Below are 27,566 nucleotides of genomic sequence, written 5' to 3'. Positions count from 1 at the left end.
GCCGTCTGATTGGTTACCCCCGCGTCCCCCTGGCGCCTTATTGGCTCTTCTCCCTCGCCCTCCATCCCTGCTTCTGTAGCGGTCTCTGTCTCCCCGCAGAAGACGCAGCCATGAATCCGTTATTCGGCCCCAACCTCTTCCTCCTACAGCAGGAGCAGCAGGGCCTGGCCGGGCCGCTGGGGGACCCTCTGGGAGGCGACCACTTTGCCGGGGGAGGGGACGTGTCCCCAGCGCCGCTTGCCCCGCCCGGCCCGGCTGCCTACTCGCCGCCCGGCCCGGGCCCGGCGCCCCCCGCCGCCATGGCTCTCCGCAACGACCTGGGCTCCAACATCAACGTGCTCAAGACCCTGAACCTCCGGTTCCGCTGCTTCCTGGCCAAGGTGCACGAGCTGGAGCGCCGCAACCGGCTGCTGGAGAAGCAGCTGCAGCAGGCGCTGGAGGAGGGTAAGCAGGGCCGGAGGGGCCTGGCTCGCCGCGACCAGGCCGTGCAGACCGGCTTCGTCAGCCCCATCCGGCCCCTGGGGCTGCCCCTGAGCGCCCGGCCCGCCGCCGTCTGCACCCCTTCGGCGCGGGTGCTGGGGTCGCCCGCGCGCTCGCCAGCCGGCCCCCTCGTGCCCTCCGCGGCCTGCCACTCGTCGCCCTCCACCTCTACCTCCACCTCCTACTCCTCGTCTGCCCGCTTCATGCCCGGCACCATCTGGTCCTTCTCTCACGCCCGCCGGCTGGGGCCGGGACTGGAACCCACGCTGGTGCAAGGGCCTGGCCTGTCGTGGGTGCATCCCGACGGGGTGGGCGTCCAGATCGACACCATCACCCCCGAGATCCGCGCGCTCTACAACGTCCTGGCTAAAGTGAAGCGCGAGCGGGACGAGTACAAGCGGAGGTAGGGGACCGGGAAGGTGGGGACGGGGCTCAGTGTCATGGCACACATGGGGCCGGGACCAGGTGTGGGTCCGGGAGAGGAGATAGGGAGGAGTAAGATGAGAGTAAAGTTCCTGCTGTGTTAGGAGGAGCTTGGAAGTAGACAGACGCATTGGGTACAGGAAGTCCGGAATCCACAGGGAATGCAGAAGTCGCACTGGTGACCGGAAGAAGGATCCTCAGAGCCGAGTACTGTGGGGCGTACATATTTTTCTTGTGGCTTTTCTGTCTCATCTAGACTGCAGTGTTTGGATGACTGGGTTCACTGTGGGGTTGTGTGCCGTGTGAAAGGGACTCGCGTCTACCTCTGGGTAGACATCTGGGGTACTACTTAGCCTCCCCAGGCTCAGCCCTCAGAGCAGTTTTGTGGTAGATGCCGCATACGGATCAAAAGTAAGAGATCAGGATATAGCTTTCACTTGGGAGTCTAAGTGAAATTAGAAGGGGGTGGGGGGGGCTGCATCTCCCAGTGGGCGATCCTGCTGCTGCTCTGGGTTTCCCAAGGTGATGCTGATGGAAACTGGGTGCCTACTCCAGTTCCACAGGAAGGGCTTTGGGACCTCGGAACATTGCTTGGAGTAAGTCAGAAAAAGAAAAGTAAAGAGATAAGGGGGAAGGGAATTCCCTAGGGAAGGGGGGAAGGGAATTCCCTAGGGAAAGGGGAAGGGACTGCTGGTCGTCATAGGGCTTGTGGAAGCTGCGGGCGGGGGGGGGGCGGGGGCGGGAATCTGTGAAAGTGCAAGGAGCCAAAGGATGATGAAATGTAAGCGAAGACAGCAGAGGAACTGAGTGCGTGGAAAAGTTGAGAATCTGGACACACCCTGTGAGTATAAGGCAGCAGGGGGGCAGGCCCAGTGCTGACCCAGGATGAGGATTTAGCTTTCTGCCGGGGACTGGCAGGGCAGCCAGGTCCCAGGAGAAGGGACGTGATGCTGGCACTGGCTGTATATCCTTAGAGGCCTGAGAACCCGGGCCATTAGGAAGAAGCACGAGCACAGCCAGCCCTCTGTCATGGATGCCGTGGTTGAGGAGGAAGATGACGGGTCTGGAGGAGGCTTTATTTTGGGAGCCATCAGGTTTAACCTCTTCATTGACTACTCTGACCCCTTGTGGGCAGGCATGGGAACTACCCAGGCAGCCATGTGTGGCCGATACTGGTGTGTCTGCTGGGGCTTGGCTGAAGGTTCCGGGAGCTTACCCCTGGGTCTGGGAGCAGCCTTCAGGCAGCTGTAACCAGCCAGAGTCTAGCAGATTGCAGATGAGCAGACTTTCTGACGCTGAGTCTTGTCTTCATGCTGGCTTCCTTCATCGTACGTAGCCCACATTATAAGTGTCTTTGGGAGTCTCAGTTCTAAAGTCATCATTTACATGCCCCCCAGAACCAACCCGCCCCAGTCCCTGCCCCAGCCCCTGTCCCTGCAGGAGTTAATTAACAACAGTCAGTGGCCAAACACAGACCGTTCTGGAATGCCTAACCATTGAAACAGCTGCTGTTCTCGGGTATTTGTTTTTCCTTAACTGAAAGGGTGTTTGTCCTTGGTCCAGCTGTCCAGGGCAGCAGAGAGTTATTCCTTGGGGACTGATGAGCTCATCGCTCTGCAGCATGCTGCTGTGCAGAGGGCCCCGCAGCTAGAGGTGTGTGGTACGTGACACTGGCAGTTCTTCATTCTTCCACCCCAGATCCTGTGCCCTCGTTCTGTTCCCTTGAAAACACCGTAGCTCCTGTCTGTGCCCGGAAGGCATGGGTATAGCCTGAGCCCTGAACTGGGAAGGAGCTGAGGCTTTCTGGGTTCTGTTCTCAGCTCCCCTGCTGTGCGCCACCTTGGGTGGACCTCTTCATCCTTCATCCTGGCCTCTGGTTTCCAGTGTGGGAATGGCCCCTGCTTCCTCACTTTGCTCGAGGGTACCGTTTATTTGGGAGGGAGGTCTTTAGTGAAGGTAGAACACATGGAAATTGCTCAAATTCTACCCCTGTCAAGGGAACCTTGGAAGTGAGACGAGATTGGAATGGAGGTCAGAAGGAACCTGTTTGTGGGAAAGTATGGCTGGAGAACAATAGAGTTCTAGTAAGCTTCCAGGGGCGCCGGGCTGCCTCAGTCAGGAGAGCATGTGAGTTTTGATCTCAGGGTTGTGAGTTCGAGTCCCACATTGGGTGTAGAGATTACTAAAAATAAATAAATAAACCTTAAAGAATTCTAGTAAGCTTCCAGGCAATTTATTTTCAGTTTTTTTTAAAACTCTGTAATATTTTGTTCATCTCAATCCTCCCCTAACTTCCTTACTTAAACTTCTACTGGAATTTGCTGCTTTCTGCCCTTCCCGATGCATCTTGCCCAGGGTCACTGTCCCCTTGCCAGGCTTGCTTCCTCCGGGGGCTTATGGATTCAGGGTATGATGGCACCGTGTCCCATGGCTTCAGGTTGTCAATGAAGAAACCACAGGCCCAGGAAAGATAAATATGTCTGAACTGTGAAACTATTTTACTTGATGCTTCTGGGACCCCTCACCGGCCCCGACCGTCAGAGGGAGAATACCAGAGCAAAAGGAGGAAGGATGTGGGGGCAGCAGGGAGGGGGGTGGGGAGCAGAGAGCCAAGAGGCCAGGAAGCCGGGCTGCATGGCAGGCTGGCCGGGTAGTGGCCGAACCGGCTGCCTCTCCCCTGCCCGGGCGGGAGAGGCAGTGGGTGACGTTGGGGAGTTATTATTAGGAACACTGCAGTGCAGAGCCCAGTGAGGAGCAGGAAGGCTTGGAGGGAAGAGGCTGTGGGCAGAGCCCAGGGGGGAGAAGAGGGCGAGGTTGGGGAGAGATGGAGGTGGGGCAGGGAGGATAGAGTCCCACGTCTGCAGAATCTGCTCCGTCAGGCTTTCATTTTCTTGCCGTCCTCTCTGTGGCTTCTGGCCACCTTTCTGATCCCGCAGTGTCTCTCATGGTACCATGCCCTCCTTTCTGAGCCTGGAAGAAGTGGCAGGAGGTGATAGGCTGTCTGAGTGGGGTCTGAGAAGTTCTGCCAGCCCAGGCACCCTCGCAGAGTCTTGAGTTCTCCTGCAGCATTCCGCTCCAGCACGGCCCTTCCGCCTCTGCTGCACCATGACTTGTGCACTGGCTTGCGGTGGACTCCCATCTAGTGGAAGCCCTGGCCCTGCATAGCAGGGGAGTAGTCAGGGGGTCCTCTTAGCTGCTTGTGCTCCTAGTTTCAGAATCCTGGAGCGTAGGGGATGCCGCTGCTAGTTCTTACCCAGTGGATGAATGAGGCTTTTTCATACTCTGATTGCCCTCGCCCTCGGTGTTTGGGTGCCTGGGACCCCGCAGGCTCCTGCTTTCCACTGATTTCATGGTTCAGGGCCAGGCCCGTCTCCTCTCCAGGGCTCCTGTGCAGGGGCTCCGGGTTGGGGGGAGCAGTTTCTGGACCTTTGCTGGGGGACAGACTTTGAGTGTCTCCTACCAGGCTCTTGACCAGCCTTGTTGCTGTGGCGTGTGTCCTGCAGCTGCTTCTCCACAGTGAAATGGCACCACAAGCGGCAGGGCAGCGGGCTGGAGGAGCCCTGGGCTGGAGCGGGCAGGAGGTGGGAGACCGGATCTGGGCCCCCAAAGGTGGGGGGCTGGGCCGGCAGGCCTGGGGGTCTGGCGTGGGTGTGAGAGGGGAGGAGGCCAGCCGGGCAGCTGGCTGAGCCAGGGCCTGAGTGGGACAGGCGCTGTGGTTGCTCTTAAGTACGGCTCCTGGGGCGCGGCCCGGAGGTTCTGGGAAGACAGCTGGCGTGCCAGGAAGCGTGGAGCCACCCGACAGCTGCAGCTGGCCACCTGCGGGCCAGCCGGCTGGTCCTGCCCACGGCTTCTGTACACCGAGGGCAGCAGAGCTAGAGAGAGAGAGTCCTGAGTGGTGGGAGGGCGGGGGGGGCTCAGGGAGCCGCAGGGGTGGGGCAGGGCAGGACCCCACACCTAGGCTCCCTCCCTGTCCCCCATGTCTGCCAGGTGGGAAGAGGAGTACACTGTGCGGGTACAGCTGCAGGAGCGAGTGAACGAGCTCCAGGAGGTGAGGGCTTGCCGTGTCTTCTCACCCTGTCACTGGCCCCCCCGCCCAGTCCTCTCCAGGCCCTTCCATGTCCTTACCTGCCCCCCGCATGGGCGGCATGGCTCGCTCATGGGGCTTTCTCCCCAACTGCAGGAAGCCCAGGAGGCTGACGCCTGCCAGGAGGAGCTGGCCATGAAGGTGGAGCAGCTGAAGGCTGAGCTCGTGGTCTTCAAGGGGCTCATGAGCAACGTGAGTGTGGCCCCCTCGCGCCTGGCACCAGCAGAGCAGGCCTTTCTGGTCTGGGCCTGTGGCTCTCCTGGCCACAGCCTTCACCCACCACGCCGCGCTGCCCCGCCCCCCCCATACCTGTTCAAGAGGAAAGGCAGGAACCGAAGCTTCGGTGTCAGTGTCCTGTGCAGGGGGCAGTATGGCCTCCATCATTCCTGGAGGCCCTAAGCTGTGGTTAAGGACCCAAATCCCCACTCTGCCAGCAGCCTGCAGGGGGGCTTTCTGCATTCCATCACTGCTCTGCTCTGTCCCCCTCTGCGGAATGGGGTCATAAGGGCATATACCTTGCAGGGCAAGTCCAGAGATGAGAATGCATTTAGGGGCGTGCTGGCCCTGACTTCGTGCTGAATAAGTGGTAGCCATTCTTCTTTGTGCACTACTTCCTCCACTCTTGGAGCTCCCAGTGGGCTCTCTCTCTGGGAGCACAAGTTCCTGGGGGAGCCCCTGCAGGTTCCTGGCTGTGCACTCCAGGGCTCCCCCTCCGACCAGGGGGCCCGTGGCCTGAACAGCGTGGGATTGCTGTGGGGAGGGCGTCCAGGAAGAGTGACACACAGCAGCAGTGTGTGACCTGAAGGCTGAGGCTCTCACTGGGCCTTGTCTTATCGCGCCCCGCGTTCCCTGGGCAGAACCTGTCTGAGCTGGACACGAAGATCCAGGAAAAGGCCATGAAGGTAGATATGGACATCTGTCGCCGCATCGACATCACCGCCAAACTGTGCGATGTGGCTCAGCAGCGCAACTGCGAGGACATGATCAAGATGTTCCAGGTGAGGGGGCAGGGCTGCTCGCAGGCCCCCGGCCCCTGCCGCACCTGCCCGGTGCCTCAGCTCCTCACTGGAGGGGCACTGGCCCAGAGCCCCCTTGCCCCCGCCCCCCGGGTCAGCGCCGGCCCTTCCTTCTTGGGGGCCTCACCCTGGCACTGGGGCCCCTCAGTGGGACTAGGCTGGGGGGCAAGGAACAGCCTCTGAAGAGAAGGTTCGGAAGCCGTCTCTAATGCCGTCTCTCCCCTCCCCCTCTCTCTCCTCTGTCCGCCTCCTCTCCTCTCTTCCTTTCATCTTCTCTTGCTTTCTCCACAGAAGAAGCTGGTTAGTTTTGCTCTCATGCAAGCTTTTTAATGTCCCAGTCCCAGTTTCTAAGTCACCTAGGCCTTTGGCCTTCAGTTTTGACCCGCTGGGCTTTTAGGCCCAGATTTTTACTCCTATCTCCGTTCTCCTTGCTCTTCCCCCTTTGCTTCATTTCTTTCTGCCCCTTCTCCGACTTTCCAGATCTGGATGTGTGATTCAGGCTTTCCTTTGTATACACCTCCTCCTTGAAGCCCAAAACTTTCCTTTCAGTTTGGTTATTTCATTAGAAAGGACTTTTTTTTCTTTTTTCTTTTTTTTAAGAAAATAAATCCTCTGTAGCCATTTTTGCACGTCTGATGTGGTTGCCCTGGGCCATTTCTCTCCTGATCTTACTGCCCTATTTTCTCTGTTTTTCCTTTTTCTTCCTTCTCAGTCTGCAGCCCTGCCCCCATCTGTGTGTGTCTGTCTGTCTCTCGGTAACTCCGGTGTCTGTTCCTGTCGTTGTAACTGTGTCTTCTCTCTCTGTCCACCCTGCCCTCCCGCTGGTTCACGCTTCTCCCGCCCCCCACCCCCCCCCCCCCCACCGCCACCGGCGCCCACCTGCCCACCTGCCCTTCTCCTCACGCACCCGGCCTCGTCTCTGTAGTCTCTGCACTTGTCTCCCATTAAGGTCCCATCCATGGGGGGGCGGAAGCGGGAGCGCAAGGCTGCCATCGAGGAGGACACCTCCCTGTCGGAGAGTGATGGGCCCCGCCAGCCCGATGGGGATGAGGAGGAGAGCACAGCCCTCAGCATCAACGAGGAGATGCAGCGCATGCTCAGCCAGCTGTGAGTCCCAAGTCCCACAGGCCCGTCCCTCAGCGGCACCCCTGCCCCGAGGCCGGAGGCACCCCCCCCGCCCTGCCCAACGCCCCACCAGCGGCCTGCTGCTGCCCGAAAATAAGCCCCTGCCCTCCTTGACGGCGGGCTCCCTGTCTCTAGGAGGGAGTATGATTTTGAGGACGACTGTGACAGCCTGACTTGGGAGGAGACTGAGGAGACCCTGCTGCTTTGGGAGGATTTCTCAGGTTATGCCATGGCAGCCGCAGAGGCACAGGGAGAGGTAACGGCCCCTTCCAGCCTCAGGGCCCCTGCCAGTCCTGCCCAGACCCCCAGCTGGCCACCTGTCCCCTCCCTCCCCTCTGCTCCCTGCACTCCTTGCTGCTTCCCCTCTGTGGCCTTCATCCTCTGCCTGCTTCTCCCCTTGTCCTTTTTCCTTTCTCTGGGCTGTCTCCAGCTTCCTTTAACAGGACTCTCTCTCTTCCCCACCTTGGCCCTGTGCGATGCCCCCATCCCACCCTCCCCACTGGCCTCCCCGCCCTTGCTTTCCTTTTTGCTCCAGCAGCAGGAGGACAGTTTGGAGAAGGTGATTAAAGATACGGAGTCCCTGTTCAAAACCCGGGAGAAGGAGTATCAGGAAACCATTGACCAGATAGAGGTAAGGCTGGGGTGTCTGAAGCCGTGACCGGGGGTTAGGGGGACCCCAGACACTTTCTCTTGTGGGGGTGGGGCCTTAAGACCTCGCTCTGCACGGGGGGCAGCAGGCAGCTGTGGGTTCCGGTCTCAGCCCTGTCACTTGCAACTGCTCATGGGCTGCTTGCACCCTCTGAGCCTGTTTCTTCATTTGTCGGGTGGGCTCTCGATCCTACCTGCTCACAGGCTTGTCTGAAGATCGGAGGAAGTGATGCCCTCGCGGAGCTGAGGGCAGGGGCTGTCAGCCTGGGAGGCTTCCTGCCCGGCGTGGTAGTGCTTATTAGTTCTCCTACTGTTGGGGCCATAGCAGAGGCCACTGAGTGGACTCAAACTCTGCTCTTTCTTTAGCTCAGCCCTTCAGCTGACGGAGGAACCTCTGTCCTCCTCTGTCCTCCTCCTTGGGAAGGTTCCTCCAGGCTAGGGAAGGGAAGCTAGGGCTCTAAGCTGGAGCTAGGTCTGCAGGCCCCGAGGGCGGCTTTGTGGCAGCTGCAGGGCGGCGGGGGGGGGGGGGCAGGACGTTGTTCTCGGCGGCCTCCCGCTCCTGGAGAGGGCCCTTCCTGGAGCCCTGAGCGCCCCTGGCGTGGGGAAGAGGCCCCTGGGCTTCTGGAACTCTTGGCCTCTCTTTAAGCCCCTGTGGCCTATTTGTGCCCTTGCTGCTCTCACACTGCCGGCATTTTGAGAAGCGACCAACAGATGGTTTGCCTACGTGCGTGTTCTCCCAACACACATCACTCGGTCCTGCTCCTTGAAGCTGAACCTGCTTTGTTTCTTGCACGGGCAGACGGGCTGAGTTTTAAAGGCCAGCAGCCAGGTGTCTGCTCCCCACGGAGGAGGGGGAGGGGAGAGGAGAGCCACTTTCTGTCCACTCAGGACACCCATCGGGCAGGCTCCCTCTTGTCTTGCAGGATGGCTTTAGGAGAGGTGTTGAGAGCTAACAGGGGACTTTGGGTATGCTGCTGGCCCTGGTGACTCATCCTGATAATTATCAGTGGTAAAGCCAGGGCCCAGGTGGAAGGTGGGAGGGAATTCCTGCTGTCCTGCCTCCTTCCAGTCCCTCGAGCCACAGCCCTGCCCTGCCCTCCAGTCTCACAGCAAGGCTGGGGGTTTTGGTGGAGGCTCTTGGGTCCTCCTGGCTTGTGGTGGCTCCCTTCCCTCACGTGTGAAGGGGACCCGTACACATGTGTAGAGGCAACTGGTGGTGGTCCTAGCCTTGTCTTTGGGTAGAAAATACTTGCTTCATTTCTGTCTTTCTTGTCCTCGCCGGTGATGGGCTCTGGCAGCTGGCCCCTTCCCCTCCCGCTCTCCTTAGCTGGAGAAGCTGGGGTGGTGGCAGTGGCCAGCCCTCACAAGAGCGGGTGAGTGACTTCTATTGTCTTCCTGACGGAGCAGTCGCATGACCCGCCCTCACGGCCTGGCTCTGGAACCCTGGCTGTTGTGTGAGCTGTGCCCGCCAGGGCTCCTGCCCCACCCTGGCCACCATCTCTTCTGTCAGGCCCTGTGACCCCTTTACTTCTTTCTCTGAGTTCCCATCCTCTCCCTGTCCAGTTGGGATTAGTTCTGGGTGGTTTCCTCTTTCCACTTAGGATTATTCACGGGGAGTTTCCTACCCTTTATCGTTGCTCTGGGGCAGTCAAGGAGATCACCGCCCAGCAGTTTTAGCCCAGCAGTTTTATTCGGCCTCTCTGTTTGGCCCCCGTCCTTTGTACCCAAAACAAAGAGAGGCCAAGATTGTCTCTGGCCCAGATCTTTCCCGCCTTCGCCCTGCCTCTCAGCCCTACCTTTGCCAGGGAGACCGTTTTTTTCCTTGATCTCTGAGCCCACATTTTCACCATGGAACCTTTCTTGAATCGGGGTACATCTAACCAGTGGGGTGCTGGGTGTGGCCACAGTCTTTCTGTGAAATGCTGCGAATGGCTCACAGGAGAGATGAGAGCCCAGAGAGCCCTCTGGGGAGGATTGACCCTCTTTGAGCCACTCAGGTCTCCTCCTTTGTGCCACAAGGCTTGTCATGAAGTTCTCTAAGTCACCCAGTGTGGTGCTGGGCCAATGCAGGCAGAGATGAATAAGCCATGGCTGGCCTTCCAGAAGCACCCGAATGAATGAGGGAGACAGATGGGGTGCAGTGGTGCACAGGGCCACGCAGGAAGCCCAGGGAGGGAGCCAGGCTGCATGGACAGCCACCCCGGGCTCTCTGTCCTGCCCGCACTTTGGTTCCTGTTGTCAGGGAGGATCAGTTGCAAGAAGGCAGGCCCGTGGCAGAGACCTCTGCCTTCCTCTGCAGGCAAAGATGCCCAGGAAAGCTAGATGTAATGACAGTACAGTGGGTCCCCTCTGGCTGGGCAGACTGATTTTTAAATCTGAGGCCTTGCCCACGGGCACCCGGGGCCCCCTCACCTCCCCCCGCAGTGTTCTTGGCATGTTTGCCTCCTGGGGGTGCAGGCCGGGGCCCTGCTGACTTGCAGGGCCCTTCCCCTCCCCCGCCACAGCTGGAGCTGGCCACGGCCAAGAATGACATGAACCGGCACTTGCATGAGTACATGGAGATGTGCAGCATGAAGCGGGGGCTGGACGTGCAGATGGAGACCTGCCGCCGGCTCATCACGCAGTCGGGAGACCGGTGAGGACCGGCCCTGGAGGTGGGGGCCTGGGCCCCCATGTCTTCCACCAGGGGCGCCTGTGCAGGGAGGGAATGCGGTGGGTTGGCCCTGAACAGCCTGAGGGTCAGTCCCATCTGGACGTGGGGCTCTTGGGCGGGGGCACCCTGCGTGTCCGGCCCGGCCCCCTGGCCTTCTGTCCCTCAGCAGTGGGGCGATGGGTGTGCGTCCGTTCATGGCTGGATGGCCCAAATCTCCTAGTACCACCAGCCTCGGGGGTTCCCTGGTCAGAAGCAGCTCAGAACTGCTGAGGAACGGAACAGGTATGGTGGCGGATTTGTATCTAAAATCAGGGCCATAGTTTGTGCATTTGGCCCTGTGTACGTTCTGCCTCTACAAAGAAGTAAATTTTAAAAAGTCCCCAAAATACTATAGATGGACATAAAGCTGGGGCAAGCTTTATGCAGTTGGCCTGTGCAGTTGGGCTCAGGCAACATCTCTCATACTGTGATCTGAGATCTTTTTTTAAGATGTTATTTATTTGAGAGAGAGAGAGAGAAAGGATGAGTTGGGGGAGGGCCAGCAGGAGAGAGAGAAGCAGACTCCCAGGACCCAGGGATCCTAACCTGAGCCAAGGTCAGATGCTTAAGTGACTGAGCCACCTAGGTGTGCCCCTGTGATCTGAGATATTTCTGAACTCTGAGCCTCCCAGAGTCCCCAAGATAAAGACAGGTGCAAGAGCTTCCCTCACCCTGCCTCCACCCTCACATGCGTGGCCCACCTGTCCTCATCAGAGATGGTGTTCACCAGCCTGCCCAAGAATAAGGCCAAGGGAGAGAGGAATGCTAGCCAGCCTCTTCAGGATTCTTGCCTGCCCTAAGGTGACAGCTGGTGTTTTTTTCTAGAAAGTCTCCTGCTTTCACTGCGGTCCCGTTTAGCGACCCGCCGCCGCCAAGCGAGGCTGAGGACTCCGATCGTGATGTCTCATCTGATAGCTCCATGAGATAGGGACCTACCTCCAGCTCAGAGCCCTGGGGCCCCACCCTGTTGGGAACTCACCGAGGGGAGGGGTGGGGGTTTCACAGAGGGGAATATTATCCGTCCCACTGCACCAAGCCTCGCCCCTGGGGACTGGGGCACTCCTCCCTTGGGCTTCCTGCCTTTGACCTTGGCCTCCAGGGTTCTAAGGTATCTGGAGCGAGGCTTAGCTGAGGCTTAGCTGGCCCGTCCCAGGCAACTCCCACCACAGCAGAGGCTCTCCTGCCTTCATGTGTGGGTGTCTGCTACTTTCTCATCTCTAAAATGCTGCCAGTGATTGTGGACCCTTACTTTCCCTGAGTAAGGAATGTATTGTCAGATCTTCCTTCCAGTTCTGTGGCCTCAAGCCCGTTAACGGTCTGATTCTGTACTGGTGCTAACTGGCCCAGGCACTGGTATGAAGTGGATGAGGCTGGCTGTTGCATGGCTTGTGGAACCCAGGCTGTGTGTGGGAGAGGGTCTCCCCTCCGCCTGCAGGTGGAAGGACAGAATGGGCAGGGTGCTCCCTCCTCCCCCCAAGTGCTCAGGGCCGTTTGCCTGTGGATGGCAGTGCCCTTGCCCTGGCTGCAACCCTTTCCCCAGGACAGTGCCTGCCTTCAGGGGTCTCAGTGCCCCCGCCCTGGGCTGGGTGGCTTCTGGAGCTGACTGGTGCAGCATCGTGGTGGGAGACAGAAGCCCTTGCTCGTTTCCCAGTCAGCACCGAGTGGCAGAATGGTGAAGCTACATGTGCCTGTGTGTGTGAGCACGTGCGTGTACACTCAGGGTCTCGTCTCTTCGAGTATCAGCTGGCTGCCTCCCTGTCAGTCACACACTGAGAGCAACAGGCTGAGATGTCCCAGACTTGGAAAAGCTTGGGAGAAACTAGGGACACGCAAATGAGTTGTCAGCCTGACTGCCTGAGTGGACATTGGAATGGAATCTTTAATAATAATCAAACTGGAGAGTATTTATTGAACACTTCTGTGTCCCTGTTTTAAGCACTTTCTGGTGGTAGGTACACAATCCCTTCTGGAAGCTGCACCCTGCTTTTCCTCCCCTCACACAAGCAGGTGAATGGAAAGACCTGGGAGGTTGTATGTAAATGGAGTCTCACATGGCAGAACTTGGATCTCTGCCCACGTGGCTGGTGGTAGCCTGTGCTTCTGCCCCAGAGCCTCCCCTACAGGACAGCACCAATCCCCTTCACACCCCCTCTTAAGTCCTAGAGGTGGAGGTTAACCTCATTTCCCTGATCATTGACTACATAGTGCTTACACAGCTGACCGAACAGAATCCTTCTAGAAGACCTGGAGGGGCTGGGCACTGGCCTATCCTTTTACAGATGGGAATAACTAGGGCACATTAAAGCAAGTAACTTAGTCCAGACCTCATAGCTGGGAGACAGAGTGGAGTTTGCCCCCTGGCACTCAGCTGTCCTCCATGTTACTAGGGCTCTGCCCCAGAGTGGCCTGGTAACTGATCAAGGCCACGAGACTTGCTAGCCCAATTCCAAAGCCCTGACTTCCTGTGCCAAGGTTACCCTTCAGTTGGCTGTAAACAGAACAGCTTTCAGGCAGAGGCACCAGATCATCTGGTGACAAAACAACTTGTCCTCTAAAGGGATCACATCCCAGTCATGTAGCACCTATGGGCCTTGGAGGGATACTGAGCCAAAGCCAAGACCAATGGCCCGTAGAAGTGAATGCAGTGCTTGTACCTTTGGGAGGGATGCTCCTGTTAGGCCTAAGACCTCCGGCAGAGTTCAAGCCTGGTTGGGGGGTCTGGGCCTTCCCTGGGTACTGTCAGCAAGATTGATTTCTTTTGGCACTCAGCCTAGCTCCCTTTATCCCAGACACTGGAAAAAGCTAAAACGCCCAAGGAGTTGGCTGGGTACAGTATACTTTATTGATGGTACATGACAAGGTAGGGCTCCCCAAGCCCCTCCCCTTCTTTAGGGGGTCTGGGATGGAAATAGTGGAGGTTGGGAGATTCTCAGTGTTTTGGGGGGTAAGTTAGGGCAGGGATTCCCCAGCAGCTGAGGGCCTCTCTCTTCCTCTTGCTCTGGCTGGGGCTGGTGGTTCAGGGGGCTCTTACTCCTTGGAGGCCATGTGGACCATAAGGTCCACCACCCGGTTGCTGTAGCCAAATTCATTGTCATACCTGGAAGATCAAGGAGTGAAAGGGTATTTCCCCACACTGGGCACCAGAGGGCCCCAGACTCTAGTCACTTTCCTAGGTGTTGCTCCAAACCAACCCCCCCCACCCCCACATACCAGGAAATGAGCTTGACAAAGTGGTCATTGAGAGCAATGCCAGCCCCAGCATCGAAGGTAGAGGAGTGGGTGTCACTGTTGAAGTCGCAGGAGACAACCTGGTCCTCAGTGTACCCCAGGATGCCCTTAAGGGGGCCCTCTGATGCCTGCTTCACCACCTTCTTGATGTCATCATATTTGGCCTAACAAGGTAAAAATGAGATGGTTATCCAAGTTCCAATCTTGTTATTCTCCTCCCCCCACCATCCCAAATCCCTAGCCTGCCACCTCTTCCAACCCACACTTACAGCTTTCTCTAGGCGGCAGGTCAAATCCACAACAGACACGTTGGGGGTGGGGACACGGAAGGCCATGCCAGTGAGCTTCCTACAGACAAGGGGAAACCGGCTCAGCACTATTCCTCTGCCTCCCCCCTCCCCTGCAACCAAGTCCCTAGGGTAGAAAAGCAGCAAGGCACCTTACCCATTCAGCTCAGGGATGACCTTGCCTACAGCCTTGGCCGCACCAGTGGAAGCTGGGATGATGTTCTGGGCAGCCCCTCGGCCGTCACGCCATAGCTTCCCAGAAGGGCCGTCCACAGTCTTCTGGGTGGCAGTGATGGCATGGACGGTGGTCTGGAAATGGTGGGGGGGGGGGGGGGGGGGGAAGGAGTGAGGGCCTACACAGTACTCATGTCACCCACCCTTGGGAAGAAATTAAGGGACAGAGTCACCTGACCTTGAAACCCCTGTAGCTCCCCCATCCCAGGGCCATGTTCTAAGCAGAATTATGCAGTCCAGGATGAGAAGTCAATGGGCGTGGGGCACTTTCCCCATCATTCATACCATGAGTCCCTCCACAATGCCGAAGTTGTCATGGATGACCTTGGCCAGAGGAGCCAAGCAGTTGGTGGTACAGGAGGCATTGCTGAAAAGAGGGAGGCAGGTAAAGGCCAAGCAGATCCATCCCGTGATACACGGTATTACCGGACCACTTCTCCACTCCTCTTCCCTCCGCCATACTCACCTGACAATCTTGAGGGAGTTGTCATACTTCTCATGGTTCACACCCATCACGAACATGGGGGCGTCAGCAGAAGGAGCGGAGATGATGACCCTCTTGGCCCCGCCCTTCAAGTGAGCCTGCAGTGAAGAAGTCCTTGTAATCCAGGCCCTCCTTTCCTGGTCTAAGCCCACAGTCCCCATTCTTCCCACTACACCTACACCAGAGCCCAGGGTCAACGTCCTCCCACCTTTACTCTCCTTGGCACTCACCCCAGCCTTCTCCATGGTGGTGAAGACCCCAGTGGACTCCACAACATACTCAGCACCAGCATCGCCCCATTTGATGTTGGCGGGATCTCGCCTATAAGTAAGACGACACCAAATGTAGGGACGTGGGGTACCATGTATCCAAGGTGGTCACCCCATCCTAGTACCTCCCTCAGAGCCAGTTTCCTGTTTCTCCTCCACACTTACTCCTGGAAGATGGAGATGGACTTCCCATTGATGACAAGCTTCCCGTTCTCAGCCTTGACTGTGCCGTGGAATTTACCGTGGGTAGAATCATACTGGAACATGTAGACCTGGAAGGAAGGGGGAGGGGGCAGTGAGGGGCTGTGCTTCAGTGGGGCTCTGCTCCCTAGCGCAGCTGCAGGGGCAGCACTCACCATGTAGTTGAGATCAATGAAAGGGTCATTGATGGCGACAATATCCACTTTACCAGAGTTAAAAGCAGCCCTGGTGACCAGGCGCCCAATACGGCCAAATCTGAGAAAGACAAGGGCGAGAAGAAATGAGTGGGGCAGAAGAGAAAAGCCTCCTGGGCATGGAAACAGTCTGAGGCCAACTCATCCCCTTCCAGGGGTGAGAAAATGGCACTTCCCTGCCACTATTAGTCCCAAGAAATCTAATTTTATCCTGCACAATCCTGCCAGGACAGCATGGCAAGTAAGTGAAGCCTTCCCAAGAGGTGATTAGGTTCAAACACTTGCCCAACTCCCCATTGTCTACCAGTCCCACCAGGAGAAACAGAAGCTCAGGGCATGGTCTGGCCACTCCCACAGTCTGGGCACGTGGCACTTATCACCCCCACTATCTGTGCCCTGACAAGGCTTGCACTGGTCTGGCCCAGCTTCAGGAAACACCCTCTGAGCAGCAAAGACGTGCACACTTAGCATCACCAAGCTCAAAGGGCAAGGGTAAAGGTCAGAAATTAACTGGACAAGGAAAGTCCATCCCTTCCTCCAAAAAGGAAAGAGGGGAAAAAGGGTACTTCCCAACCCCCTAATCTCAGGAGTCTAGTTTGCTAACCTGTCTGTCTGTGCAAGCCCTCTTCTAAAAACTAGGAGCAGAAGCAACATATCTGTGTGGTGGTGGTGGGCGGTGAGAAGTAAGAGAGTAGAAGCCCAGGCCCCCAACTGCAGAAAGGTCAGGCAGCTATATTTAACCGTAGATTAGAGTGGAGTGGGGATCTGATTTCTGGAAGACTGAATAGGAAGAAGGGCAGGATTCCCAAGGCTCACCGACACCTAATCCTCCCAGTGACCTTTATAGCCTTGGCCTTTTAGGGCTGGGTCAGCTCTAGGTATGGAAGGAGTAAAAGAGCTTCAAAGAGAGCCAGTGAGATGTAAGGGGCTGCCGCCACAGGAGCCATTTTGTGGTGGAAAATTTCTATCTACCCATGACTCAGCTCCCCCGACATGGCACTAAGCTGCAGCTACCACACCTCTCCTGAGAAAGAAAAAAAAAAAAAAGACAGGACTCCCCTGAACCCACGTTTCTGATTCATCAGAGGATCATCTAGGAAGAGCATCCCCGAGGGAAATTTGGTTGGCAGCTAAGGGATGTGATCAGGTTCTGAAGTCAGGCTCTTTTGAGAGCGAGGCTGCGGGAAGCCTTGCCTCACCTGGCCTACGGGATAGAGGCGACTCCACCCCAGCGTGGCAGGCCTCGGAGGTTTAGTCATAGGCGAGGAAGGAGAACAGTGAGGAGCTACGGAAGGTTTCCTAACGGTGGTTCCTTCACTTCCTTCCCCGTTGCAACATGGCGGCAAGGTTACCGCAAACGAGCCCTCCCGGCGGGCTGCGCACCCAGCTGAGCGAGCCCCGGGAGCCCCGGGCCGCGCGGGCGAGGTGGGGGGTGGGGAGGGAAGAGGCTGGTGGGGGAGGGGCGCCTCCCCGGCACGTGACCCCGCACGGCGCGAAAGCAAAGAAAGAAGCCCGGGCCGGGGGATTAGGGGATTGCTCTTAAGCTGGGAAAGCGGCGGGCCGCTCGAACCCGCAGGGGCGGCATTGCAGGAGGCCCCACAGCCGGAGATGGGGTGGGGGCCACAAGGCCCTCTGGGGCGGGAGCCTCCGCCAGATCAGAGCGCCGACCTTGAGTTCTCCTTGGGGGGGGGGGTAGGACCACCGCACCCACGTCCTCCACCCGCTCGCCCGGGGCCGCACCCTGACCCATCCCCGAACTCACCCGTTCACTCCGACCTTCACCATCGTGTCTCCGGCACGCGGCTGCGGGGAGAGGAAGGCGAGCATTAGAGAGCCGGGGCGGGCGGGGGCTGCAGTCCCGCCGCTGCCCTCCCCTCCCCCCCCCCCCCCGGCCTCCATTCCCACCCCGCGCCTGGGCACGTCCGTCCTCCCGCCCCTGCAATGCGGAGGTCCGGCCGGGCACGCCCGACCAGCGGCCGCGCAGCCCCTCTGGGTCCCCTCCGGGTCCGCGAGCGCCCCTGGCCCCCTTCGGAGCCGTGTCCCGGCCTCTCGAGGTCCCTCTCTGTCTGGCTTTGCCGAGCTTTACCTGGCACTGCACCTGAAGATGCGGCTGTCTGTCGAACGGGGAAGAGCAGAGAGCATCAGAGGAGGCTGCAGCCCACATTTATAGCGCCTGGGCGGGGCGTGGGGGCGCGGGCCCCGCCTCTCGCCGGCTTGCCCAGTCGGGGCCCAAGGGCGCGGAGGCCTGAGCTACGTGCACCCGTAAAGCCGCGAGTAGCCGGGCTCGAAAATTTTGGACCCGCCTGCTTCTTCCAGTGTGCACGCACCAAGCGTGTGGGCTAGGGACCGAGTGGGGGAGGGGACAGAGACCAGCTCAGTGGAGGAGGTGATTGCCAATGGCACTCGTGGGCATGCAGGAGACTGTGGACCCCAGGATCGGGCTCCTGGTGACAACGGAAGCCCTCCGGGAGCCAGAGCCGTTAAAGTTGCTTCACAGATGAAACGGGAGGGCTTTGGGAGCTGGTGGGATGGGGAGTTGGAGCCGGAGCCGGGACCCCTCGCGGTTGTGCGCGGCCACCCCCCTCCCCTTTCTTTCGGAGGCTGAGGCGGGAAGGCTGAGGAACTTCTCCAGGCTCTTCGGTAGTGGCGGGGAACCGCAGAGGAAAAGGCCCGGGAGCGGTCAGCCCGCCTCCTGCCGGGCTCTGCCCACCCCCCACTTCCTTCTCCCCGGGCCCTGGCTCCCGGCCTCCTGCGGCCGGGGGCCTGGACTGGCACTGGGCGGTGGGGTCCTGGAGAAGAACTAGGGCTCGGGATGTGGCTGAGGAGTGGGGGCGGTTTCTGCGCTGAAGGTCACGCTGTCCTGCAAGCTCGGGCAGCCGGGAGAGCTGATAATTGGGGCGGACAAACCAGGCCCTGTGTGCATCATCTGCTCTCCCCGAGGCGGGGCTGGGCCGCAGGGGGAGGACGCGAGGCCAAAGGCCTCGCACTAAGTCGCTCCTGGGAGACCTGAGTGCTGTGCCGCCGGAGCCAGGAGACAGTGCCCCTTTCACCGCTACCAGCCCAGGCCCGAGAGCGGGACGTGAGGGCGGAAGTCCCTCCCCATCCTGGGACGTGCCGGCCAGCCCCAGAGCCAGGGACGCCCCTACCCTGCCCGCGCCCCGGGATGTTGGGGGAAGGGTGAGGAGTCCAGAAGAGGGAGAAATTTGGGACGTCTTCGGCACGTGGTGGGAACCGGCCCTCAGCCCCACGCGAGGTCGAGGGAGGGATCCATTCTCCTTCCACAGTCTGGGGCCCCAGCTGCGCCGGGTTTGCCAGCTTTGGATGGAAGAAAGGCTGCGTTCAGAAAGCTTGAGGGTTTAGAGGGGGTTGGGGTGGAAGGGACAAGGCCCATCAGCAGGTGCTGGGGGCTGGGGATCCAGGGGCCTCTTTGCTGGCCCAGCGTAACCTGAGACCAGCCCCCTTTTCTAGCTGAAGAGCCTGTGGCTAAATTTAGCCCGGCCTGGTGATAACCTTTGCTTAAAAGGCAGAGAGCACGCTATCCTGCACCCCCACTCCAACATCCATCCCCCCCCCCCCCCCCCCCCCCCCCCCCCCCGCCAAGTCCCTACCCTTCCTGGATTGCCCTCCCTCCTTGGGGCCCCAGAGCCAAATCTGTGTCTGTCTGGCAGCCATGTGCATGGCTGGTTCCCAGGCTTTTCACGAACCCCAAGAACAGGGCCAGAGAGCACCTAATGGTGGGAAGCACCACAGGTGGTCTGGTGGGGCCTAGGGTAGGGACTCAGCTGCTAACCCTTTCATTCTCAGCTGTTAACCCTTCCATCCTGCCCAGGCTCAGCCAGCACCATTAACCCTTTCCCTGGACTCGATGCTCCCACACTACCTAGAATGTGTCTGAGGTCCCATCTTCCCTTTTGCTGCACACACGTACTTTTTCATTAGTGTCTTCTGCCAAAAAGGGAGCTCGGTTGCCCATGGAGCATTACTGATGCAGCCTGCTGTTGTCATGGCGGCAAAGACACCAGTGTCGTCATGAGAGCACGCTCACTGCCTAATGGTCCAGGTGACTCAGCAGAGCAGACCTGGGGAGCTGAGGGGGTGGGCAAGCTAAAGCAGTGTCTGTGTGCAGCTGACTTCCCACAGACCCTAGAACAGTAAAGTGATGCCTTGGTAGGCTAGTCTGCATAGATGGCGGAGGGGAGCTGACCTTCCATCAACCCTGCGACCAGGTCAGTCCCCTGTCCCAGAGACAGGCTCAGGGAGCACAAATGGGGGAGGGGAGCACGCAGACCAGCCCGGGGTATAGAGAAGGGTTTCTCCACCATGGAACCACTGGCTGATGCTTTGGGCTGAATCATTCTGTTGTGGGGTCTGTCTTCTGCACTGTACGGTATTTAGCAAAAGCCTTGGTCTCTCCCCACTAGATGCTGATAGGGAGCATCCCTCCCATCTAGGTTGTGATGACAAAAAAATCTCTAGGCATTGCCAAATGTTCCCTGGAGGGCAAAACCATCCCCAAGTGGAGCCCGTCTACCTGGAGACTAAACTGTACGTGTTTCGCCACCGTGCAGCAATCCTGTCACTTGTGCAGTGTGGGGAGGTCAAGAAGGGGAAGATGAGGCACCAGGGTAGCATGGAGTTTATCAGATCTTGAGATAGGCCCCAGGACTTTCGGGCTCCTCTTTCTGAATTGATAATCCTCTCCTTGCCTCCTGCATCTGGACTAACATGAAAGATGAAACAGACAAGCCTAGGAAAATCTAAAAGTATATAAAAATATTTATTCACTAGGAAACGAGGAGACTGGGAGACATACAATCCGGTGAAAGCTCAATTCAGTTCAGTTGGGCTAGTTTAAGAAAAATGCTTTACATTATAAAGACCATTAAATGTTAAAAAAAGACAAGAAGACAGGCAAACAAGTATTTTACAAGAGCAACGGACTTCTAGGTCACCCAGCAAGACACCCTTCCCAGCAGGGATGGGAACAGGCAAGATGACCTCTTAGGTCCTGTGCCTTCGAGGAGGTGCTCGGCGGATGGGTGTGGTCTTCTTGGGTGTCTCATCTTCTGTCATCTCTGCGGAAAGCTCTACTCAGAGGATTGGAGGAATAAGAAAAAGCTGAGTCACAAAGATTGTGAAATGTAGATCTCAGGGAACAAGTGGGACGGCTCCAGACCACGCAGAAGAAACAAAACCCAAACGGCACGAGGGGAAGACAACTTGGGGTGAGGCGGTGGAGACAGTCTATACAGCAGGACCCCATCAGAACCAGCCTCACCCCCCAAGTTACGCTCCCTCTGGGCTAAGGCCAGGAGGGAGCATCATACCTTCCTCGCTGGACTCATCACTCGAGAAGACGATTCTGGGTTTCTTTTTTGAAACTCGCTGTCGGATGTCTGGACGCCGTTGGATGGTACGGCGGGGCTCGGGGGTGACAAAGTCACTGTCTGATGAGGCTGCAGAAGCCAGATGCTGGTGCCGCTTCGAGACTAGAAAAGGCAGAGACAAGAGTCCGCAAAAAGGAAGCTCTCAGAGGAGGGCCGGATCGCTCCACCTGTGGGGCAGCCTCACATACCAGTGGATGGTTTCTTGGCTGATGGGGCCCTCTGGCTACCCCCTTGGCCAAGCTCAAGGTCTTCCACTGCATCCAACCCTCTGGTGTGGCAGACCCGAAGCTTCTGTTCAAATTCATCTATTATAGCCTGGAAGGGAAGAAGACTTGAAGAGCAGGCCTGGAAACGCAGTTACTTCTATGATGAAAAACAAGTCATGAAAAGACTTGGTAAAAACTGAAATGCAGATCACGGAGAGAACCTAAGCTGAGAGAGGTTCACAGTGCATGACTGCAAGTATAGGATGTTCTGGAAAAGGCACAACTGTGGAAAAGTAAAACAAATCAGTGGTTGCCAGGGGTTGGGGGGACAGAGTGAGTGGGAGAGCCCTGAGGACTTCTTAGACAGCGAAACTGCACTGTAGGATATTAGAATGATGGACACAGGGCATTACACTCTTGTCCAAACCCACAGAATGCACACTGAGAGTGACCCTTAAGATAAACTATGGACTTTGGGTGATAATGATGTGTCAGCAGAGGTTCATCGATTGTGGCAGGTGTGCCACTTTGGTGGGGGATGTTGATCTTGGAGGCGGTGGTACGTGTGGGTGGGGGCAGGGGCATATGGAGGAATTCTAAACCTCCCACTCAATTTTGCTTTTGAACCTAAAACTGCTGTAAAAAATGAAGTCCATTTCAAAAGAGAGAGACAGAGAAAGAAACAGGAGTCAGATACAGAAAGAGCTGGGCTCAGGTGGTGCTGGGGACTTGGCTGCAGGGCAGCCCGGGCGGGTGAGGCACGGGTGAGGCGGGGGCAATGAGCAGAGGGCGGCCGGCGGCTGGGCTCACCTTGCCCTCAGGCTTGGCCCCACGCCGCAGCTTTCCTACAACCGACAAGAAAGCACTGAAGATGGACTCATCCGACAGTTTATCCCCAAAGCAGTCAAAGTTGTCCAGCATCTTGCGGAGGCCTCGCTCTGTGAGGGGCAGCTGTGACACACAGTAGGCCAGGTCCCGGTACTGCCGCTCGGTCCTGCAGATGGCAGGGGGGCGTCGCGGGATGGAGAGGTAAAGGCCCATCCTTCCTCAGTAAGCTCCCATGGCCTCGGGGCCACCCCAGGGGACAGCAGCCTACCGGGCTGTGCGGAAGCGCTGACACAGCTTCTCCACCAGGCTCTCAGTCTGCTTGTCCTTGGTGATGTAGGAGAGCAGCTGCCTGAGGAACGGGAGATGTGGACGTGTGACCTCCCAGGGACAGCCATCCCTCCCCGGGCACCAGCCCTCTGTTGCCCTCCTGGCCAGGAGAGAATCCCTTCGGCCGTGGCCCATGCCTGCCTCACAGTTCCTCCTGCCCTCTTCCTGCGCCCTTAGAGAAAGGTCCACCCACCCCTGGAGAAATGTTCACCGAGAATGGGAATTCGTAACAAAAGCGGCTGTCGTGTGGTGAGGACGCCTATGTGCCTACCATGTTAAAATCTCCAACAAGAACTAAGGGGCCAGCATCCCAGGCCTCATTTGCTAGAGGAGGAGCAGATGCAAAGAGGTTAAGTTATTGCTGAAGGCCATGCAGCTAAAAAGTAGCAGAGCCAAAATGCAAACATGGGTCTGATTCCTAAGGATGAGCTACAGGAAAAATGTGCTCCTGGGCCCAGGCAACCGTACTTCATGATGGTGTGGAAAGGCTCTTCCTCCACCCCTCCCTCAGGGTCTGACAGGCGGCTGATGATATCTGGAAGGAGGTTATAGATCGCATTGCCCTGGGAGAGAGAGAGTCATGTTATAGGGACAGTGGTGTGCCTGCTCCTTCAGCAGTGAGCTCTCTCTGCCTGGCTGCCTCTCACCTTGTGAGAAAGCTCATTGAAGAAGTTCTTGGCCAGGGCAGCGATCTGAGGTGCGGGGTCGATGAGCAGCACGGCCATCTCGCTCACCTGCCCCTTCACCTTCACCATGTCCTTTAGAATCAGGTGGGTCATCACCAGCCCTGCTGTTCTCCGCACCTGCTGAGCTGGGTCCCGGAGCCTAGGAAGGAAATCCTAACTCACTGGGACCAACACTGGCAGGAAGGGCCCTCAGCAGGAATTGCGCCTACTTCTTTTTTTTAAAAAGGTAAATTCTCCCCTTATATGGGGCTCACACTCATGACCCCAAGATCAAGAGTCTTATGCTCTACTGACTGAGCCAGCCAGGTGTCACTGTATTATTACCCCTTCTTTTTTTTCTTTTTTTTTTTTTTTAAAGATTTTATTTATTTGACAGAGATCGTAAGTAGGCAGGGAGGGAGGCAGAGAGAGAGGGGGAAGCAGACTCCCCGCTGAGCAGGGAGCTCGATTTGGGGCTCGATCCCAGGACCCTGAGATCATGACCTAAGCCGAAGGCAGAGGCCCAGTCCACTGAGCCACCCAGGCGCCCCTCTATTACCCCTTCTTAATGTGACATTCTAGAAGCAGTTAGAAAACTGGGATTGGGGAAAGAGGCCAAGCTTGTAGCCAAGGCTTTGAACAGAGGCACCAATCCCTTTTGGGCCATATTTAGCTAAGGCCTGTACAGGTCAGGTATCAAGCAGATGTTCAGGGTAATGCTGAAGACCAGACAAATACAGTTTTAACGATTCTAATACTGGTCGCACTGCAGCCTCTGGGAGCTGGCAAGGCCTGCTAAAGTCTCATGAGGGGAGAGCCTGGGTGGCTCAGTCAGTTAAGCGTCTGCCTTGGCTAGGTCATGATCCTGGGGTCCTGGCTGGGATCAAGCCCTGCATCAGACTCCCTGCTCAGTGGGAAGCCTGTTTCTCCTTCTCCCTCTGCCTGTGACACTCTCTGCTTTGCTCTCTCCCTCTGTCAAATAAATAAATAAAATCTTTAAAAAAAAAAAAAGAGAGAAAGAAAGTGTCATGAAGGCTCTCTTACCGAGCATACAGATGAGGTGTCCAGGGGTCCACCAGATTGGGGAAGCGGATGGCTAGATCTCCAGTAGCAATCATGAGGTTAGAGCGGACAATGGGGAGTGAGGACTTTTCCAGCATGGTGAACAGCAGACGAAGCTGGGAGTCACAGAAAGTGGCACTAGGGGACCAGGAGAGGACTATCAGGGAGCCTGTCGATCCTCATCCTCTCAGCGCAGGCGCTTCCGCCCCCAGGGCCTACCTGATCATGCAGAACTTGCCCAGGGCAAGTGAAGCAGCAGCGGAGAGCTCTGGGCTGCTATAGACGCCAGGGTTGTTGCAGACTTTGAGCAGAAGTGGAATGAAGGCAGCCAGGACCTGTGTGCCTGTCAGAAGGACAGCTCTCAGTTTGGGACAGGCTATCTCAGATGGGGAGCAGGCCCCTCAGCCAGTCTTACCATCTAGCAGCTCCTTCTCGCAGATGCCGCGGATGAGCTCTGCCTCCGTGTCATCAGCAGCAGTGCCCGCCAATCCCATCTCCTCCTCCAGGGCGGTCTCAGAGCCGGCGTGCTGTGGGGGGAAACCAGGCATCACGGCCCATGCGGGGCAGCATCTATCTTCATCCCAGCCTATCTTTCTTTCTTTCTTTCTTTTTTTTTTTTTTTTAAGATTTTATTTATTTGACAGAGATCACAAGTAAGCAGAGAGGCAGGCAGAGAGAGGAGGGAAGCAGGCTCCCCGCTGAGCAGAGAGCCCAATGTGGGGCTCGATCCCAGGACCCTGAGATCATGACCTGAGCTGAAGGCAGAGGCTTAACCCACTGAGCCACCCAGGCGCCCCCCACCCGCCCCAGCCTATCTTTCATTTTGCAGGAACGCATCTGGGGAAAGGCAAGCTCTGCACAACCACTAACTCCTACACCTATCAAATGCATCTGTGCAGAGGGAGGACTCCTGAATTCAATAGGAAAAGAACTAGGTCTTTGTAGTTTTGTTTTCATGTTGCCAAATCTGAATTGGCAAATTCAAAACTGAACAAATGGCATTTATATTCAAGTTGCCAAAGCATATTCCTCCATCTCTGAACCCATCCCTCAGAGAATCATGTCATTTCCTGTATACAGTCAACAAATGGGTCATGTGGACAGTGGTTCAAGGTCACAGAGGTCAGACCTTATTCTACGGCTACAAGGCTCTGTGTCTCATTGGTTTGCAAGACATTACTGCCGCCTCTAGTGGAGAACACAAAGTTCCCATCAGGTGGCAGGCCCAGTGACCAAGGCTGATGGGAAGGAGGGGGCGGGGGTGTGCTCGTCCTCACAAGGAGATCCTCTGTGGGGGCAGCCTGTGCTGCCGGCTGAGGTCCCTAACTCAGCGCCGTGTTTCCTTAAAGGCTTCCCTCCTGGGTGATCGTGAGCGGACTGCTCTGTCTTTGTTCTCACTAATGTCTCCCAGAGTGACAGCAGCAAGGAGCAGAGCATCTTTCTCATCTTATTTAGGGGTAGAAAAGCAGGGATCCCCAGGAGGCAACGTGACTATGCGAATGACACAAGGCCATGAAACAAATCTGGGCAACACATGGGACACAAACCCACATGCCCAGGCTCTTCATTCACCTTCTCCTTGGGATCCTTTGTCTTCTGCTCCTGCTCCTCTCGGAGAAGCCGGCGCCGACAGAGCTCTCCGCTCACTGCCTGCTCCAAATGCACCAGCTGCTGCAGGGCCACGTCGCCCGCCAAGGAGAGCAGGTTCATCAGCAGCAAAGTGGGGAGCATGGGGGTGTTCTCTGGAGGAAAGGAGAGGGAAAGCTGTGAGAAAAAGACAAAATCACGTCTCACAGGGCCCTTAAACCCTGTTCTGAAAGCTCTTCCCCTCGCTCACAGGCCGGATCTGGGTGACAAAAGTGACAGAGTATAGTATGAGAGAGGTCAGGGACTGTGGCAGGAAGCTGTGTTGGCAAAGGCTTCTAGTCCGACAAGGAAAGCAGCAGAATCTGGGTGCTGCCCATTAGGGACCCTCTGCCCACTCACTGGGGCCCTCCTGGGCGCCGCTCTTCTCTTGCAGCTTCTCCAGGGTCTGTTTCGCACAGCCCTGCAATATCTGGGCGCAGATCACCTCGGGGCCCTCTGCCAGCTGGTAAATGAGGGTCACCGCTTCCTCCTTGAATGGGATCCAGAGTGGGTCTGGGTGGACAAAGCCTGAAGTGGAGAAGGGAGAAGTTACCCAGTGTAGACAAGGGACTCAATTCTGCCCCAAGCCCTTGTGACAGCTCACCCTTTGTGATCACTTCCCGCAGTCGCTCGAAGAGCCTGTGTTCCTGAGGCAGCCGGAAGGGGGGGTGACGTTTGCTCAGAGAAGGCTGTGGAGAACAGCAAAGACAAAACATGGGTATGTGTTGAGAGTGGATAAGAGGATCCCCATTCTCCTGGGTTTGGAGACCCCACATACCTTTCTCCTGTCAGAGAGGTTGGCAATGGCATGGCACACCTGCTGGGCCAGTCTGTAGTCCTGTGGAACCTTCTCGTCTAGCCCTATGCTCACCAGTGTGTCTAAGTTGCTTCCCACAATTTCTGGTTTTCCTCTAGGGGAATGAAGCCACTGAGTTAAAGCTAGTCAGAAACAGCACTCTGTAGGGGACAATGCCAGGTGGGGTAGGTAACAGATTTGGCGCAAGGCTTTCTGAGAGCCCTGAAGCACTACAGAAGAGGCTCTGACACGGCTAGCCCTCAGAGGCCCTCTTGCTGTAATGAATCTCATCAATTCTGCTGGGCAGGCTGGGGGGAGGGGTTTGGGGGCTGGAACTTGTACTCTTTTATTTTTACTTTTCATTGAGGTAACCAGCTCACACGTATAGCTGCCGGTACTGAAGGGAAGGGAACTTTCTCAGAGCCCTCCCTCCCTTGCCCTCTTATCCCTACTGCCTGTGGGGACCCGAGCCTCACCGTGCCATCATCCCAAGAAGCATGACAGAGCAGCAGCGCTCCAGAGGAGAGCAGGGGGCCTTCTCGGTTGCCCGCTCCCATAGCACCTGGGTCACTGCTGGCTTCAGTTCATCCTTCTGCACAAATTCACAGAGCTGAAGATAAAAGAAAAAGGGCTCAGGCCAGAGAATAATGATTCGCCTGGTCCTCGGCCCACTTCTCGGATGAGAACACGGAGAATCTGAGGTGGGTAAAAGCAACAGGTAGACACAGTGAAGGAGGAGGAAGGCTCGAACATGAACTCAGGGTTTGGGGAGGTACTTCCACTCTGTCACTTTTTCACCCTCATGCCCTCAAAACTACGTTTGTTAAGACGACGTACTACTGAAAGTGACTTTGTTTGGATCTGTGTGGATCCGTGGTTCTGACCACATTTGAGAGATTTCTCATAGGTCTTATTACTCTTACCACAACTCAATAAGCCCAAAACAGAAGGCTTCATCCTTCCTTGCCTTCTCATTTTGCCCAGAGCACTCTTAGTCACATATATTTAGAACTTCATGGTCAACTAATTTTTTTCCATGTAGTCTTACCTATTCTTCCTTTTTTTTCAATTTTAATTTTTTATTTTTTTTTAACATTTTATTTATTTATTTGACAGACAGAGATCACAAGTAGGCAGAGAGGCAGGCAGAGAGAGAGAGAGGAGGGAGCAGGCTCCCAGTGGAGCAGAGAACCTGACTTGGGGCTCGATGCTAGGACCCTGGGATCATGACCCGAGCCGAAGGCAGAGGCTTTAACCCACTGAGCCACCCAGGCACCCCTAATTTTTATTTTTTTTTTAAAGAT

General features: G+C 56.9%; 4 protein-coding genes across 13 annotated transcripts in view; 2 read left to right on the top strand and 2 right to left on the bottom strand.

Moving 5' to 3' along the window:
* NOP2 (NOP2 nucleolar protein) overlaps window positions 1–27,546 on the top strand; it is a 39,827-nt gene extending 12,281 nt beyond the window's left edge. The window contains exon 17 of the transcript XR_007129227.1: window positions 27,513–27,546. The gene's annotated coding sequence lies outside the window, so the exon portion shown is untranslated. The remainder of the gene's footprint in view (window positions 1–27,512) is intronic.
* IFFO1 (intermediate filament family orphan 1) lies at window positions 60–12,381 on the top strand. 9 transcript variants are annotated; one of them, XM_047739698.1, is made up of 10 exons: window positions 60–883; window positions 4,891–4,951; window positions 5,084–5,179; window positions 5,845–5,985; window positions 6,298–6,303; window positions 6,953–7,110; window positions 7,264–7,384; window positions 7,667–7,759; window positions 10,281–10,411; window positions 11,294–12,381. In XM_047739698.1, exons 1-10 carry the CDS (start codon window positions 111–113, stop codon window positions 11,394–11,396), a joined length of 1,683 nt encoding a protein of 560 aa, XP_047595654.1. In that variant the 5' UTR covers window positions 60–110; the 3' UTR covers window positions 11,397–12,381. The 9 variants fall into 9 exon arrangements, with proteins under 9 accessions (XP_047595654.1, XP_047595653.1, XP_047595650.1 ...); XM_047739697.1 differs by having other exon boundaries at window positions 7,664–7,759; XM_047739694.1 differs by having other exon boundaries at window positions 6,929–7,110; window positions 7,664–7,759.
* Window positions 13,288–17,566, bottom strand: GAPDH (glyceraldehyde-3-phosphate dehydrogenase). Its single transcript, XM_047739709.1, has 11 exons — window positions 17,452–17,566; window positions 17,128–17,168; window positions 15,327–15,426; window positions 15,136–15,242; window positions 14,932–15,022; window positions 14,684–14,799; window positions 14,503–14,584; window positions 14,141–14,292; window positions 13,966–14,044; window positions 13,679–13,860; window positions 13,288–13,565 (listed from the first exon to the last, which is right to left on the bottom strand). Exons 1-11 carry the CDS (start codon window positions 17,527–17,529, stop codon window positions 13,496–13,498), a joined length of 1,098 nt encoding a protein of 365 aa, XP_047595665.1. The 5' UTR covers window positions 17,530–17,566; the 3' UTR covers window positions 13,288–13,495.
* Window positions 20,124–27,566, bottom strand: part of NCAPD2 (non-SMC condensin I complex subunit D2) — a 29,811-nt gene continuing 22,368 nt past the window's right edge. For both annotated transcript variants that reach the window (XM_047739687.1, XM_047739688.1), the window contains exons 18-32: window positions 26,739–26,872; window positions 26,245–26,377; window positions 26,071–26,155; window positions 25,827–25,994; window positions 25,413–25,582; window positions 24,256–24,367; window positions 24,060–24,183; window positions 23,823–23,978; window positions 22,761–22,938; window positions 22,582–22,676; window positions 22,055–22,135; window positions 21,769–21,952; window positions 20,941–21,067; window positions 20,693–20,854; window positions 20,124–20,452 (exon numbers count right to left, since the gene is read on the bottom strand). In XM_047739687.1, the coding sequence (XP_047595643.1) occupies window positions 20,367–20,452; window positions 20,693–20,854; window positions 20,941–21,067; window positions 21,769–21,952; window positions 22,055–22,135; window positions 22,582–22,676; window positions 22,761–22,938; window positions 23,823–23,978; window positions 24,060–24,183; window positions 24,256–24,367; window positions 25,413–25,582; window positions 25,827–25,994; window positions 26,071–26,155; window positions 26,245–26,377; window positions 26,739–26,872 (1,995 nt within the window). In that variant the 3' untranslated portion in view covers window positions 20,124–20,366. The remainder of the gene's footprint in view (window positions 20,453–20,692; window positions 20,855–20,940; window positions 21,068–21,768; window positions 21,953–22,054; window positions 22,136–22,581; window positions 22,677–22,760; window positions 22,939–23,822; window positions 23,979–24,059; window positions 24,184–24,255; window positions 24,368–25,412; window positions 25,583–25,826; window positions 25,995–26,070; window positions 26,156–26,244; window positions 26,378–26,738; window positions 26,873–27,566) is intronic.

The sequence above is a fragment of the Lutra lutra genome, chromosome 8 (assembly GCF_902655055.1).
Source record: "Lutra lutra chromosome 8, mLutLut1.2, whole genome shotgun sequence".
Classification (NCBI taxonomy): domain Eukaryota; kingdom Metazoa; phylum Chordata; class Mammalia; order Carnivora; family Mustelidae; genus Lutra; species Lutra lutra.
The sequence above is the reverse complement of the archived record's forward strand: the minus strand, read 5'-3'. Positions and strand labels throughout refer to the sequence as shown.

Bases quoted from the DNA above. Each gene is read 5' to 3' on its own strand.
- IFFO1 (XM_047739692.1), top strand. From the start codon at position 111: ATGAATCCGTTATTCGGCCCCAACCTCTTCCTCCTACAGCAGGAGCAG. The intron at 7,385-7,663 runs GTAACGGCCCCT...TTTTTGCTCCAG, and splicing joins CCGCAGAGGCACAGGGAGAG to CAGCAGGAGGACAGTTTGGA. The intron at 10,412-11,293 runs GTGAGGACCGGC...GTTTTTTTCTAG, and splicing joins ATCACGCAGTCGGGAGACCG to AAAGTCTCCTGCTTTCACTG.
- GAPDH (XM_047739709.1), bottom strand. From the start codon at position 17,529: ATGTGGGCTGCAGCCTCCTCTGATGCTCTCTGCTCTTCCCCGTTCGAC. The intron at 14,585-14,683 runs GTGAGTATGGCG...CCCTCTTTTCAG, and splicing joins AACTCCCTCAAGATTGTCAG to CAATGCCTCCTGTACCACCA. The intron at 14,045-14,140 runs GTAAGGTGCCTT...CCTTGTCTGTAG, and splicing joins GTCATCCCTGAGCTGAATGG to GAAGCTCACTGGCATGGCCT.